General features: G+C 38.0%; 1 protein-coding gene across 1 annotated transcript in view; it reads left to right on the plus strand.

The window, feature by feature from the left end:
* The first annotated feature begins 2,542 nt into the window (after positions 1 to 2,542).
* Positions 2,543 to 14,641, plus strand: part of INTS9 (integrator complex subunit 9) — a 63,272-nt gene continuing 51,173 nt past the window's right edge. The window contains exons 1-3 of the mRNA XM_011359325.2: positions 2,543 to 2,667; positions 8,403 to 8,463; positions 11,703 to 11,765. Coding sequence (XP_011357627.1) covers positions 2,603 to 2,667; positions 8,403 to 8,463; positions 11,703 to 11,765 — 189 coding nt within the window. The 5' untranslated portion in view covers positions 2,543 to 2,602. The remainder of the gene's footprint in view (positions 2,668 to 8,402; positions 8,464 to 11,702; positions 11,766 to 14,641) is intronic.

The raw sequence follows: 14,641 nt of genomic DNA on the forward strand, positions 1-14,641 counted from the left end.
TTGTCACATATTTTTAAAGCAGCATGCAGAGCAGTATATGCGCTAAAGTTACAGCTTTTACAAATATGACAAAAGACAGATTAGAAAGATGATTGTGGGTAATATATTTCTTTCTGCTATTTTTCAAGCTTTTTGTAATAGAGGTTTCTAATTTTAAAATTAAAATTACATGATTAGTTAATGCTTTCATGTATTAGTCTCAGAACCCTTACTCAGAACCCTGCTTGGTGACTGTAGGCAGCATATTAGAAAAGTGCAAACAGCATCTCTGGAGACAAACTTCAGGAACCTTGTAGCTGCCTGAGTTACTGGTTGTGTGATGTGGGCCAGTCACTCTGTCTCAGGAGACTCAGTGGATCCAATGGGAGTGGTGCACTTTGGGAAACATGAGCAGGATCTTTGGAGTCGGGACCTTGCTGTGTGTCTTTGGCTCTTACAGACGAGCAGCTCAATTGTGTAAAGCTCAATTTCCTCATCCATAAAAATGGGGCTCGTGAGATCAAGGTCTGGCAGTCCTTTAGTAGATGCTCTGAAAATCTTCCTTCCATTCAAATATGGATCCCTTATAAAATGTTCCTCATCTTTCTTTATCCTGGTATAACAGGAGCAAATACAATCTGTCTTTGCCTCAAATTGTTTGCGCAGCACCTTTGCATGTCGATCTTCTGTCCTTTGCTATAACTCGTAATCCATAATTTAGAGTTTAAAATGAAGATAAAGATTTTGTCATTCAGTATGACTGACTAGATTTTCAATTTGATTTTAATCACATTTTTTTCCCAATACAATGTAGTACATGCTTATTGTCAAACGTTTGGAAAAAAATAGAAAGCTAAAAGAAGAACATTACACCACAATCTTTCCACCTAGAGATAACCATTATATACATTTCATTTTATTTCTTTTTAGGTTTTTCTGAATATCTGATTTTTTAAAAAAGAGAAATATAGGAAAGCTCCTATTAGAACGTTTGTTATGTTTGGGGCAAGTTTAACATGATGCTTTGTGTTCATTTGGAGACAGTTTATCTTTAACAAATAATTCTTAGGCATAAAGACCAAGCAAGCAATGGGGAGCCAGATGGTGGGTGGATGGGGGTAAGGATGGATATCTCTGCCTTAATTAGTAGGGAAATTTTTTCTGTAATTCTGATTCCTATCAAAGAATGAACTTACGAAAAGTACAATTACCCAAATTATGTATCCTGGACTTTTTTTTAGGACAATTAGAATTTTAAATAATTTATCATTTTCATTAGAAGTAGCTTTGTACCCTTTCCAACCACAAGTTGTGAATTTTGGCTTAGAAACTATAATCATCACACATAAACTTGGAATAAAGAAGCTTGCAAAATACCTATAATTTTTTGGCTCTTGGACTTACCATTTTTGGAACATACAGTTTTAAAACATCATCAGTCCCTATAATATCCTCTTGAGGAAAATAGGGAATTTATCCTATGACAGAACCAACAGAGCAAGAAATACCTGGAATGACTTAGCTCGAACTACTGTGGCTATGTGGGGCCAAGCATTGATGTCACATTACCTTGACTTATACTGGACTTGAACTTAAGTCAGAAAGAATGTGCTTATCAAAGGATTAAGAACATTGGTCCCTACATTTTCTGGGCTTTGCTATTCAAGGGAGGCTTCTATGGAATGACTTTAAAAGGGGAGAAAGGTCTGTTCCCCTCCTTTTTCTTTCATTTATTTTCTTCAGAGCAGCAATCAAATTAAGAAAGGTGACACACAGTATATCCCAGATAAATAATTTTCAGTGTGGCATATCCGTCATCCCCTCTACACTGAGGAGAGGACATGAGAAATGTTTGAGGTCAGTGTATTGTCTTGCTTCATCATTTACCTTTGAAACTCCACGGTGACTTGTGCCCCTTTGACTTCTGAGGTCTGCTATCACAGACAAGAGACTCTTGATTGGTTGGTAGTAGGTGTCCCTCACTCCTGCTTAGTATCTGCACATCAGGGAAGTCACTTATCCTTTTGCATCATTTTTCTGACAAAGCTGAGCCATCACCCCATAGTGATACTTGTTTGTTACCCCTTCCCTACCATTTCTTCTTTGAGGAAAATCACTTGGCTTATTTACAGGAGGAGAAAACCAAACCTGTAGCATAGTTTGAGGATCCAGCTTAGAATTGAGTTGACTTCCACAGCTTTAGGCAGTGTACTTAAGTGCAGGAAGATAGTGGGAATTTGGAAGTGTCATGTGAGAGTGGAGCAGGTAACTGTAGCCCAGAAACCTTCTATTTAAAATAATTACGGCCCCTCCAAAACTGCGCTTGCTTGAGATATAACTTGGTTCCCTACGAGAAATAGAATATGATATGAGATGCGTGAGTGTTTTGAACTGCTAGGGGAAGTGATATTCAGAACTGTAAAAAGGAGGAAGCCACATAGAAAGTTCTCTGGATTTACACACTGTTCTTATGAGAGATGATCAGTTTTACTTAATTTACTATACTTTTTAGGCTTTTTCTATAATTGATTATTGATGAAAATGACTTAATTTTTTTCAGTACTGCCTGTCGGGGCACCCAACCTTACCATGCAATGTGCTCAAATTCAAATCGACCACCATTATGTTGGACTGTGGACTGGACATGACTTCCACCCTCAATTTCCTTCCTTTGCCACTTGTTCAAAGGTATGTGCTGATGCATCTGAGACAAAATGAGCTTTAGTTTGCTGAAAGATGGTACCTGTTAATATAAAGGTTACCAGTACCTTGTGTGTTGTCCTAAGTTTACTTTGTTCTCTTCAAGATGTTCTTCATCAAAATAATTTCCTTTGGCTGGGTTGATGGAAAGTGTTGTATTGATTTATTGATTGACTTCTATATTATAACTCTGAGCTTCTGTAAAATATTCCTGCAACTGCTCAGTGCAAGTGAGGTCATATATCTTTCTTTCTAATTCATAAAAGAGCTGATAAATGGTCAGCTGATGAGCCTAAAAATTGAATTTCAAAATCATTTAACTGCCTTTGCAGGGGCTTGACATCATAGAGCCTGACGTTTCTTTTTGATAGGTATCTATGCGTTATTTTTATACTAGTCAGCTGTAGATTTCATAGAATCGTGTATGAAGCCAAAGTCTATGTCGTAAAGCAGATAGATTACCCTAGGCCTACAATCAGTACTGTTTACTCTTCTAAGACCTCATCTAGGAGTTTGATGTTATTTAGAAGCAGCAATTTTTAAAAGAAGTGGTAACATTTAGAAGCACATATGCCCCAGTAGCAAAAAGTGATACCCCGTACAAGGGCAGATTTAAGAGCTTAAAAGCATAGCAAGCTAGGTGAGCCATCTAATGTATCTCATTCACTCCCGAAGACATCACTGGGTACAATGATTATTCATAATGATAACCCTGTGAACTGTCAAGAAAAAGTATAATTAAAAATCAAACATTGATTTTCTTTTTTTCTGAGGTAAGGGCTACAATAAGGTGATGAGGACAAGGTCAGAGATAATTTCAGCTTACGTTTTATGCAAAGCTGATAAAATTGAGCTGTAATCACACTCAGCACTTAGAAATACCTTTACCATCCACAGATATTATACAAAAGAGGAAATGCACACACACACACACACACATACAACTACAACTGTAGGAATCACGCACAACTGTAGGAATCACGTGTTTTTCGACAAAAATGACTGATAAGTTATTTCATATTAAAATAGCCTGAAATTATTGTCTGTTTTCCCACCAAAGATTAAAATGTTTATTCACTGGGTGTTTACTAAGAATCTGCTCTGTGCTGCACAGGGGGATACAGAGGTGAACAAAACAACTTTCCTTTACTCATGGAGCTTATAGTCTGTCAGGGAAGAAAGGATTATACAGTTGACAGTTTCATTATACAACTATACATTTTCATAATTACTAAGAAATGTAAAGTACACGTTACTGTGAGGGCTTCCCAAATGGGGCCAAATGCTCTGTGGGGTCATGACTTATCTAGGTGTTCAAAACCTAAATAGGGCAAACCATCCTACTACGTGTTTTCCTTTTCCTGTTGATTCTTGTCTTTATCTAATTCTTATATTCTCACAATCCGGGCTCAGCATTAGAATCCACTTCCACTCTGCCTTCCTCTTGTCACTGGTTTTCTCTCAGAGGGAGGTTACACTAGCGAGATGATTGGCAGCCCTTATAGTTCTTTTCCAGAAGTACATTACCTTCCTCAGTTCAGAAACTTTGGAGATATACTTAGCGAAAATAGTAACCCCGTTTCTTCCTTTCCCCTCATCCTGCTTTAGTTTTTCTGCGTAGTGCTTACCATTGCATTATATATGTATATATACTTGGCTTATGTATTATCTTTCTTTCCCACTAAAAGATAGGCTTCATAAGGGCAGGGATTTTATTTGTTCTCCACTATATCTTCTAAAACAGTTCCTGGCCTGTAGTAGCTGTGCAATAAATAGTTGTCATATGAATGAATCCCTTTATCTTCTCTGGATTCCAACCCTTCTCACCATCTCAGAGTCATCATGCTATTAATTATAGTCTTTCCTTTATCATGAACCATTCCATCTTAACTCAGTCCTTCCCATTTAATTATGTTCAGTCATTTCTAACTTAAAAAAATTTTTTTTTGCCTTCTCTCAACTTGAGCATTGCTAATTCCTCTCCAGTTTGTGCTTTGCCCACACCACCCACCAGAACACCTCTCACTGAAGTCACAAATGACTTCCATGTCATTAGCTATGATGCACAGGTGTCAGCCTTCATCGTACTTGGTCATTCAGCAACACTCTCCTCCATGAGAATGCATTCCTGGTTTTCCTCTTACTACTCTGACTCTTCTTCTGTCTTGTCTACTTTGGAGAGTCGTCTTTCTCTAACTGGCCATCACATGTCAGAATTCTCCAATATCCAGTGCTTGGCCATCAGTGTTTCCACCAAAGGAATTTAATAAATGCTCAGGGCTTTGATAAACATCCAAACAATAACTTACAGATGTATCTCTTTAATTAATAATTCTCTTTTGAGTGCCAGATTCATATATCCGAAATGCCTTGGATGTGCCTTTGAAGGCACTTCAAAACTCAGTGTGCCCCAGACTGAATTCATGATTAGACTTGGTCCAGAAGAGAAGAGCAGATCCTCTCAGACCTATCTTACCACACAGTACCCTATCTTAGTAAATGATATCCTGTTAGAAAAGCCAGAAAAACTGGGATTTAACTTAGAGATGTGCCTCTCCTCACTCCCCTATCCAGTCATTCATTAAGACTTGTCATTTTTACCTTCTAAGTAGCTCTAGAATTCAGTCACTTCTCTTCAGTGCTGCCATAATCATTACCCTCTTTTACAGGCATTACTGCTAAAATCTCCTAACCAGTTTCTTCAGTTCTGGCAGCCCATATAGTTCTTTTCCAGAAGTATCTTTCTTTGCTCAATTCAATTCAATTCAATTCAATTCAATTCAGTTTAATTGCTATCTGAATCCAGAGTCATCTTTTTGTGTAACTTTTTATTTTGAAATCACTTCAGATTTGCAGAAAAGTTGCAAGAATAGTACAGACAGCTCCCACTTATCCTTACCAACTGTTAACATTTTATCACATTTGTTTTGCCATTCTCTGTTTATATGTATGCATGTAATTTCTTCCTAAACCATTTGAAAGATGCAGACATGATGCTTCTTTACCACCTAAATACTTGAGTGCCTATTTTCTAGGAAGGACATTCTCTACAGAACCACCGCAGTAATCAAGGTCAGGAAACATACATTGATACTATACTGGTATCTAAACTGTATACTTCACTCATATTTCCCAAGTTATACAAATTCATATTCCACTATAAGGCCTTTTATAGCAAAAAGAAAAACAATGATACTGGTCCAGGGTCTAGTCCAGATCACATGCTGTATTTAGTTGTCATGCCTTTAGTCTCCTTTAATCTAGAAATGTTCTACAGTCTGTCTTTTATGACCTTGTCATTTTTAGGAGTACTGGCCAATTATTTTATGTAGCATCTTTCAATTTGGGTCTGTCTGAAGTTTCCTTGTGATTAGATTGGGATTATTTTTTGATAGAAATACCAAATAAATGGTGGTATATATTATTGGTAGGCACATGATGTCAGTTTTCTTCAGAACCATCTATTAGAAATACAAATCTTGCCTCTCACCTGTTTGAAACCTTTGTGTTTTTTTTTTTATTGCTCTTAGGATAAGTACCAAGTTCATCTTGATATATTTGGCTTTATGCCTGTCCTGTTAGTATCTTGCTCTTTGTTGCCTTTCAGTTTCGAAGAAATCTTATCTCCTGCCCTGGACAGTCACACAATTGTTCCTTCAGCTCAGAAGACTCTTCTCCCCCATCTCACACTCCTTTAGCCTACTTAGCAGGAGCTCATCTCTCAGATCACTTATGACTCTGGTTTCTATATAAGAAGGACACAGAGATGACATTCTAGTTGGATGAAGGGGAGGGAGTATATGGGACCTTGAAATTTCGTTTGAATAACCTATGTAAGATGTCCATCCAAAGGCCGGCAAGAGTGAGAGGAGGAAAATACTCCTTGTAGCTGCCCTCTTTCTCTGTTCTCTCCAAACTCTGCCCCTTGACCCAGTTTCCCCTTGACTCTACTACTGTCCAGATATCAACTCAGTTACCACAGACGCAGACACGCCTTTTTACGTTGCCTAGACCAGTCTCTCATTAGGGAACGTTGTGGTGCTTCGTACTACACTGCTTCATCATTTTAACAGCCTGTTCTCTATTTTTGTGATACTTCATATGTCTGTCTTCCCTGCCTCCTCAGGAGGACAGATATGTTTTGCTCATGGTCATATCACCAGCACCTAAATTCTTAATACATAAATAAAGATTCTTTAGTGAATGAGTGAAGATGAACACCTCATTCTCCTACAATACTGCTCCAAACGATGAGGCCTTTCCCTCTTTCCTCTTTCTGGAAAGACCTCCTCCATCTTTACCTCATAACTCGTGTTCTCTGCTCTCTCACACCACTCCACACTGTCAGAAGTGCCCTTTCTGTGCGAGCCCATGACACCTTCTGCTTACCTCATCACAGCTTTTATTTTATTCGATTGTAATTGGTTTTCACTATCTCCCTGTACTAGAGTGTAAACTCCTAAAACTCAGAGATTATTTTATTTACTGTCATATTGCTGCAGTTGGCATACTTTTCTGAGAGTAAGTTTTATAAATATTTTTAAATGAATTAATGTAACCATGCCTCTTTCATTATTATTTTATGATTATGAAAGTAACACATTTCAAATTAGGAAATTGGAAAAATGAAAAGTATAAAGGGAAAATGAATTGCATATCATATTTAGTCTACCTTTCATTATTTTTCTGAGTGATAGATTACTTACAAATGTCATATTTTATTTATTTACTTCTTGGAATATTTTACTTATTTTTTTAAAAAACAGGTCTTATAAATGTTTTTCTTGACTATAACATTTTTAATGGCATTTTTTCCTAAGAAACTATTGTTAAATAGTGGATACAAAGATGTATTCATCTATAATCATAATTTTTTTTAATATCTTCACTGCTCGTAATTTTACAGTCGAATTTTGTAATCATTAAGAGCAAAGTATTAAGTCCCTTTTCTCTCTCATAGCTTAAAGTTTACTGACTTTATGATGTAGTCATTAACTCATTGGAACTTTGGCGACACAGTTTTGTGGCCCTTCTTCTTTGGCACACAGCGAAATCCTGAGATTACCAGAAGTCAGTGATTTCTGAATCCAGACTTTTTTAACATAACATACACATGAAATTAACTTCACCTTCTAGAAATTATTCATTTAGATATAGCGTCATGTTGTAAAACTTAGGAAGACTAACTTCATTTTCCAAAATTGAAAACTTAAGCCACAGGTGACAAGTAACTAAACCACTTATGAGCAGTGAATCCAGAATGTGGATTTGACTAAAATTCAGGTATTTTTATTTGCGGTGAATTCTGGCTGTTAAGCGGCTGAGTGTTCTTGCCCAAGCGCCTGACCTCTCTGAGTCTGTTTTCTCATCCATGTATGATGATCCCATTTGGCCTTCCCCTCAGGCTTAGCAAGGTGAAGTCGGAGGCAGTGATTAGAAAGCTATAAAATGCTCCATTGTCTCATCTTTCTTTGTTCTTTATTGTTCTGCATAATGTTCTTGTAATTTTCCCAATTTAGTACTAAATTATTTGGCTTTTTAATGTTCCATTGCTACATAATTCTCAAGTTTGATACAACATGGTTACTTTTCATCTCTTTAATATTTTGGGTGATCATTGTTGCCAATAATTTCAAGTTGTTTTTATGTTTATGGAAACAGTACAGTCAACTTGAAATCACTGAGGATTATAATCTAGGATAATTTAATATTTTGTTTTGCAGTCCCAGGCTGTCCAATCTTCCTGGCTGGTCCCTAAAGGATGGAAATGTTTTCTTGGACAAGGTAATGATTAACTGACGCATAGCTACACCCAGTGGAAAGCCCTCCCAATAGTAAGGTGACAGATTGGCTCATTTCCCCACCCCACATATTCTCCCTAAAAAATCCCAAGATCCATGTAGAGTCTTTAGTACTTGATGATTATTAAGAGCCTTTTCAGAGCCTTTTAGAGAATCTCTGTTTAGATTCAGGTCCAATTTTCTCATGTGAAAAAAAAAAAATCTAATAACTACTACTGCAAATCCATTTTATCACCACAAAAAGAAAACTATTATTTTTATAATTGTGATCAGAGTTTCAGAGGTGATACTTATTAGAGCATTCCACTGACTTTATGACTGGGAAGAGTAAACTTCATTTTTAATAACTTTTAAATCCTCAAGTATGTGAGTTTTAAACTGCTCTGTCACAGGTCAGGTCATACAGGGCATTGTAAAACATTTGGATCTTATTTGCGTAATAAGAGGCCATGAAGGTTGCCGGAGGTCAGTGTCATCATCTGATAGGATTACTTTGGCCACTGTGTGAAGGATAGACTAAGGAGCTGGCGTTTAACTTCCCAGGCAGTGTGTTCTTGACTGCCTGGGAGGGAAACACATTCTTAGGTAAATTTGAGTAGATGGCCTACCAGACTATAATCTGTGATCCTATTCCAGCCTTTCCTGGTAGCCTAGAATGGACAGTCTCATAAACTGTGAAACAAAGGACATAGTTCTAAGAATCTAGGATTTGGTTCTATTATGATTTTAATCACTGACTAACAAAGCCTAAAGTAAATGACTTAAATTCCTTTTTTCCCCAGGCTTTTAAATTTTTGACATTAGATTATCTTCACAGTAATCCTTCCTCAGATCTGTATTTAGGCAGTTTACTTGTAAATGAGAGACCAAAGGTACCAAAAATGTTAATGATGATGTAGTCAAATTTTATACTAAAAAAAAGATCAGATAAAAGTAGGTTAAAAACTATAAAGCATCCATGCTATTCTTAGTGTTCTAAATAATTCTTCCTCTCCCAAGTTTCACAGAAATACTAAATTTAAAGAACCTTAAAATGATACATCTGAATAAGGCATTTCCTTCTCGTAATAGATATCGTTAAATAAAGAGGTGCTCTTTTTACGAATTAATTCCTGTGAACTGCACCCCAACCTCAACCTCAAGATCAAGCCAAATGCATAATTTGAAACGCGATTTCCCTCACAGTTCAACTGTAAAATTATGTGACATTCAGGAACCTGTGCACCTGATTTCAGCCTAACACTCCTGCTGGCTCTAAATCATTGTTCCCTGTGAAAGGTTCAGAAGCATCCCATTACCAGTGCATTGTGAGCACGATGACTTGCTTGTGTATGCGGGAGCATTTCATTAGAAGGGAGTGGTGAATAAAATACAGTGACATTGTAAGTGCGTGGAATGGCAAATATGTTTCTCCAGACGAGGAAGAATGACAGCCTCAGAGGAGGCTTTGTCATATGAAGTAGGAATGCCCAGATAGTAGCATTATGGAGAAGAAGATTACGAAGCCAGCCTAAGATCAGGCAGAGCTTTGAAATTTTCCATGATTTGTCTTTAATCATTTTTAACCTCATCCTAAGGAAGTTGGGAGTCTTCTCCCATTAAGCATAATTGCTCATTTGTGTTGAGTGGGCAGGTGCATTGTAATTAAGAACTGTTTTCAGTCTCTTTTTGGCTCACCCTTTCACTGGTTAAATGGTATTATGTAAAGAGAAGAACCAGAGTTTACAGTGGAAGGCAAGGGGAGGAAATATTCTAGCAAGGTTCTGATAAGAGACTTGTAAAATTCAAAAGGAAAATAACATATAGTTAATATCTTATTTTCAGATAAAGATTGAGAGTAAAATCATTCAGACCCACATATAAATATACATATATATGAATATATAGAAATATATGTTCAGTGACTAATGAAAACACGATGGAAGAAAAAATTCTAACAGTATTCTCTTTCTGGAAATAGCAAACTGTCAACCAAACTCTGTATTTTACCAGTTTTGTTATAAAGTCGTAGATAGCTTTAACTTGATGGAACAAAAATTTCCCCATAGATTTCAGTTTAAAGTGTCAGTGAGAGAAGCCAGCAAATCTAGTGGCCTTCTGGAAGCATTGTAGCAGACCCTGTTGGTGGCCCACTCACATCTCTTCAGTGTGCCCTGTTGTGATTCCAGCTGCCAATACCTACAGGGCTTTGCTGGAGAGTTCTTCCCAATGCTGCACAAAAATGCAGGGGTTGATATATAAATATCTCAGATTCCTTGTCCCTGGGCAAGGTAACTCCACGGTGTATGTTTTCACACCAGAGTTTCTCCATGGGAACAAGGCCCACTTGCCCACAGTGGTATGTAGCTCAATAGCACGTCCATTATCAGCCTCCTTCCTTTCCCTTGATCACTTGCCCGTCTTCCTGCTGTTTTTCAGCACCTCCCGTATAAGCTTGCACTCACCCTTTTCTCAGGCTGTTTGTAAGGAAAAACAGGCAAATTAAAAGCGATAGGTCATGGGCAGAGTAGGGAATTGTACTACATTCCCTTTCTTTGTAAGTATACTTTTTTCTTTTGAATGAATACATTTGGTTTATAATCCCAAATAAATTATATGCTCTGCAAGGCCAGAGGTTATGTTCGTGGAAGCGATAGTGGTAGTGCTGGCTTCATTCCTACCCTCTACTCTTCCTTTCTCTCCTTACTTGCCCCTCAGCCCTTGGTAGAAGGAGAAAGAGACTCTGAGGCTGGGACACTAACCAGATTGCATAACAAAACCACTGGAAGTGCTTGTTGTAAATACAGGTTCCATGGCCTCAACCCCAGAGTTTCTGATCCCTTAGGTCATATAGGGCCCCGGAATCTTGACTTCCATCAGTGTTCCCAGGTGTTGGATTCTGACGTTGCTGGTATGGTCTTTATGACTATTATGTGAGAAACATTGGATCATGAGTTATGGCAGCAGCATGTGTCTGCACATGGCTTCCCCAAAGAGGCATCAAGAAATATGCATTCGAGTCCTGAGTGAGCCACAAACCAGCCTTTTTTAAATCCTAAATAAGACACCTAATATCCTTGAGCCTAAACAGGGAACGGTTGGCCCACATAACCTTCTAAAGCTTCCCTCCAGCTAGCTGTAACCTCTGATTCCTCACGTAAAGTTTGATTTGGGAATGAAATTTCTTTAATTCTGTGTCTGTTGGATATCTCTTCCTAGAATTTTTCCCTTTATTTCTTTTAGGAGCTAAAGGAGTGCTCGGGTCATGTATTTGTGGATTCCGTGCCTGAATTCTGTTTACCAGAGGTAAGTTAAAGTGAATCTTACTGTAGAAACAAAGCATATCTTATGTTTCAAAATTAAGTCAAGAAATAATTTTAAGGGCCTTAGCTTCCTATTTTCAGCTTGAAATAAATCTGTTAATTCCAGGTACTTTGTTATACAGCTAAAATATGATCATTTAGGAGCTCTTTATATTTTATGTTTGTCATTGTCTTTTCCTATTCCTAGTTCTTTCCATAATCCCCACTGACACTTGTACTAGGGCATAATTTTGAGCAAGGTAAAGAAATAACTCGGGCCTTTCAGTTTGTAATTATAATGCCTGCATCTTAGATTAGACATACTTTTCCTAGTCTTGCTTAGAGTGGGTAATTGGGAATTGCTGTTATTCAGCAATGCAGTAAACTGTAAAAATTCTTCCTTACTTAAATATTGAATATTGCTTGAAATTCACAGATTCCGAACTGAATATGGACATCTGTCATTAACCTATTATTATCAGTGAGACTTGTAAGAGTCTGGGGCCAGTTTCATCCTCTTAAAGGAAATAAGATCAGTTTCCATTAGTCTTAAAGGAAAGTAATCTCAACTGACAGACCCGATCCCCAGAGTGGCCTAGGTGGAGTTCTTTGCAGACACATGAAGTAAGGAAGCCAGTAGCTAGTCCAGGGTTCCTGAGAAAATCAGTGAGAAGCTACCATCCTGTTATTTCCATGTGACCAATGGCTTACAGCACCTGTAGAAAATACTTTCACAGTTCAGTGCGAAAGAGAAAAGAAATTTAGAGTGCATTTTCTCATTTTTGTCCTCTCTTCCTCCCTCTCTTTCCATTTCTACACCTTCTTTGATACTCATAGGTAAACTTTTTTTTCTCTTTAAAGTTTGTGTATGTGCCTTTTAGGGGTACCAGAGTGAAAGAAAGGAAAAACAAAGAAGGATGTGGTAATTGAAGGTGACGAAAAGGGAGTAAAGTTTGAGCTAGAATTGTAAGAGTGAGGGTGAAGGTAGACAGTTATGGAGAACACTGAGCTCTCCTTGCCTGCGATTAAAATCTTTCTGTCATCTTCATTTGTCATTTAGGAATTGGCGGGGCAGTTCCCCATCTGTTCCGAGAGTCCTTATCGCAGGTGCTGCATTTATTTTCAGTTTGCTACATACGGCACTGACTGCTGCAGCCTTCAGTTTATGGACAGCAGTGCAGGATTTATGAATTGGTGATCCGATGACTTTCTGACTTATTCCATATACAGCTAAACTTTGAAATTAGGCAGTTACCATTTCACAGTTCACTTTTTGGTGAACTAAAGGATTTTATTGATATATTTAGGTTTAGAGCCATATGAGTTTTTTCAACTTGTGTCATAACAATTGTTTATGACAAGTTAGTAATAGTCACTATTTTAAGGTAAAACCAGGGCATTATATAATCCAGAGAAAATAGGAGCATCGTAGAATCAGGAGAGAGGTACTTACTGCAGTTCAGTCCTCACTGACTTGCGGGTGAACTAGGCAAACCTGATCCCAGTTCTCATGGAATTTATAATCTAGTGCAACTGCCTTAAATATCTTTATGTCCCCCAATGTCTCTGCACTGTAGACTGTATACAAAGTCTAGGACAGCACAGTAAGTAACCAATAAATTATAGTAGTTTTTACCCAATTCATTGTATGTAGAACCCAAGTGTCTGTAAGTGTCTGTCTACAATCAGTTTAAAACGAAAATAATCTTAATTGGATTTCACTAGGTGAAAGTATGTAAGTAAATACATAAGTGTGAGTATATTTATGTGGTTTGGATGTTAAATTTATTTCTCAGACTGAATATATAGATGTGTCTGTATATATATATTTTTTCAAGCTGTCCTCACCAAACTTCTCATCATGTTAGACTCTGCGGGCTGGTTCTTACATAGTAAAGAAAAATTTCAAATGTTCTTACCCAGTTTCTGTACATGAGAAGGCAGCTGGGGAAGCTTTCGAGCTTTACTGTTGCTTCAGCTATCCTTCCCGTGTTTTCCTCTGGATCTGTCACTCTGCTTCTCCGTCCTAATTTCCTTATTTGTTTAAAAGTGCTTCTTGAGAGGTTGTGGGGAATCGGACCAGCAGAATGTTACATGACCCCTCCATGGTGAGGATTGCCTTGGAAGTGCAGCACACAACATGGACTTAAGGGGATATAATTGGCTATTATTGTCATCGAGCATTTTATTCCCACAGATGTCGTTGTCCTAGCAGTGAGTAGCTTCTGACCTCGAATCTACATGCTGTGCTCAGGAGCTGATTGTGACTTGGCGGCTTTATTAAATTAACTTATTTCATATGTAAACTCATTCAGCCAGAAAACACCATAACCAGAATGGCATGCTGTCTCTGTCATTTGTAAAGATGCAACAGACATCTTTGTTACTTCTCTGTGGGAGACGTGTTAACTCAACTACCCATTCTCCTAACTGCAACACTTCGTCGACTTAGCTCATGCTGTCCTTGGTGCACTGTGCAGTTTCCCAAAGGTGACTTTCGTGAGGGGGAACTCAGTGGTTGAGATGATGTCTCTGAACCATAGTGTCTCACTTTCCCTCACAGAGGGGTGCTGCTTATAATGGTGCATTCCTCCAGCAGCAGTGCCCCAGGCCTGGTATGTGCTGGCTGCCACACTGGGAGGTGGGACAGAGACGAGTCAACAGGATTCTCCGCTTCAGACATTTAATAGTTGAGAGACAGATATTACAATATTTTACAGATATTACAAATAATATTTGAAGGACATTTCATTGTTTGCGATGCCATTGTGCAGAATAACTGCCGTAAGAGGGATATGCGTGAGGTGCCGTGGTCATTCTGATGAAAAAGTGGTTTCTTCTGGGCACACCAGGAAGGCTCAGTGGAAGAAGTGAACTGAG

The sequence above is a fragment of the Pteropus vampyrus genome, unplaced genomic scaffold (genome assembly GCF_000151845.1).
Source record: "Pteropus vampyrus isolate Shadow unplaced genomic scaffold, Pvam_2.0 Scaffold47, whole genome shotgun sequence".
NCBI classification, from domain to species: Eukaryota; Metazoa; Chordata; class Mammalia; order Chiroptera; family Pteropodidae; genus Pteropus; species Pteropus vampyrus.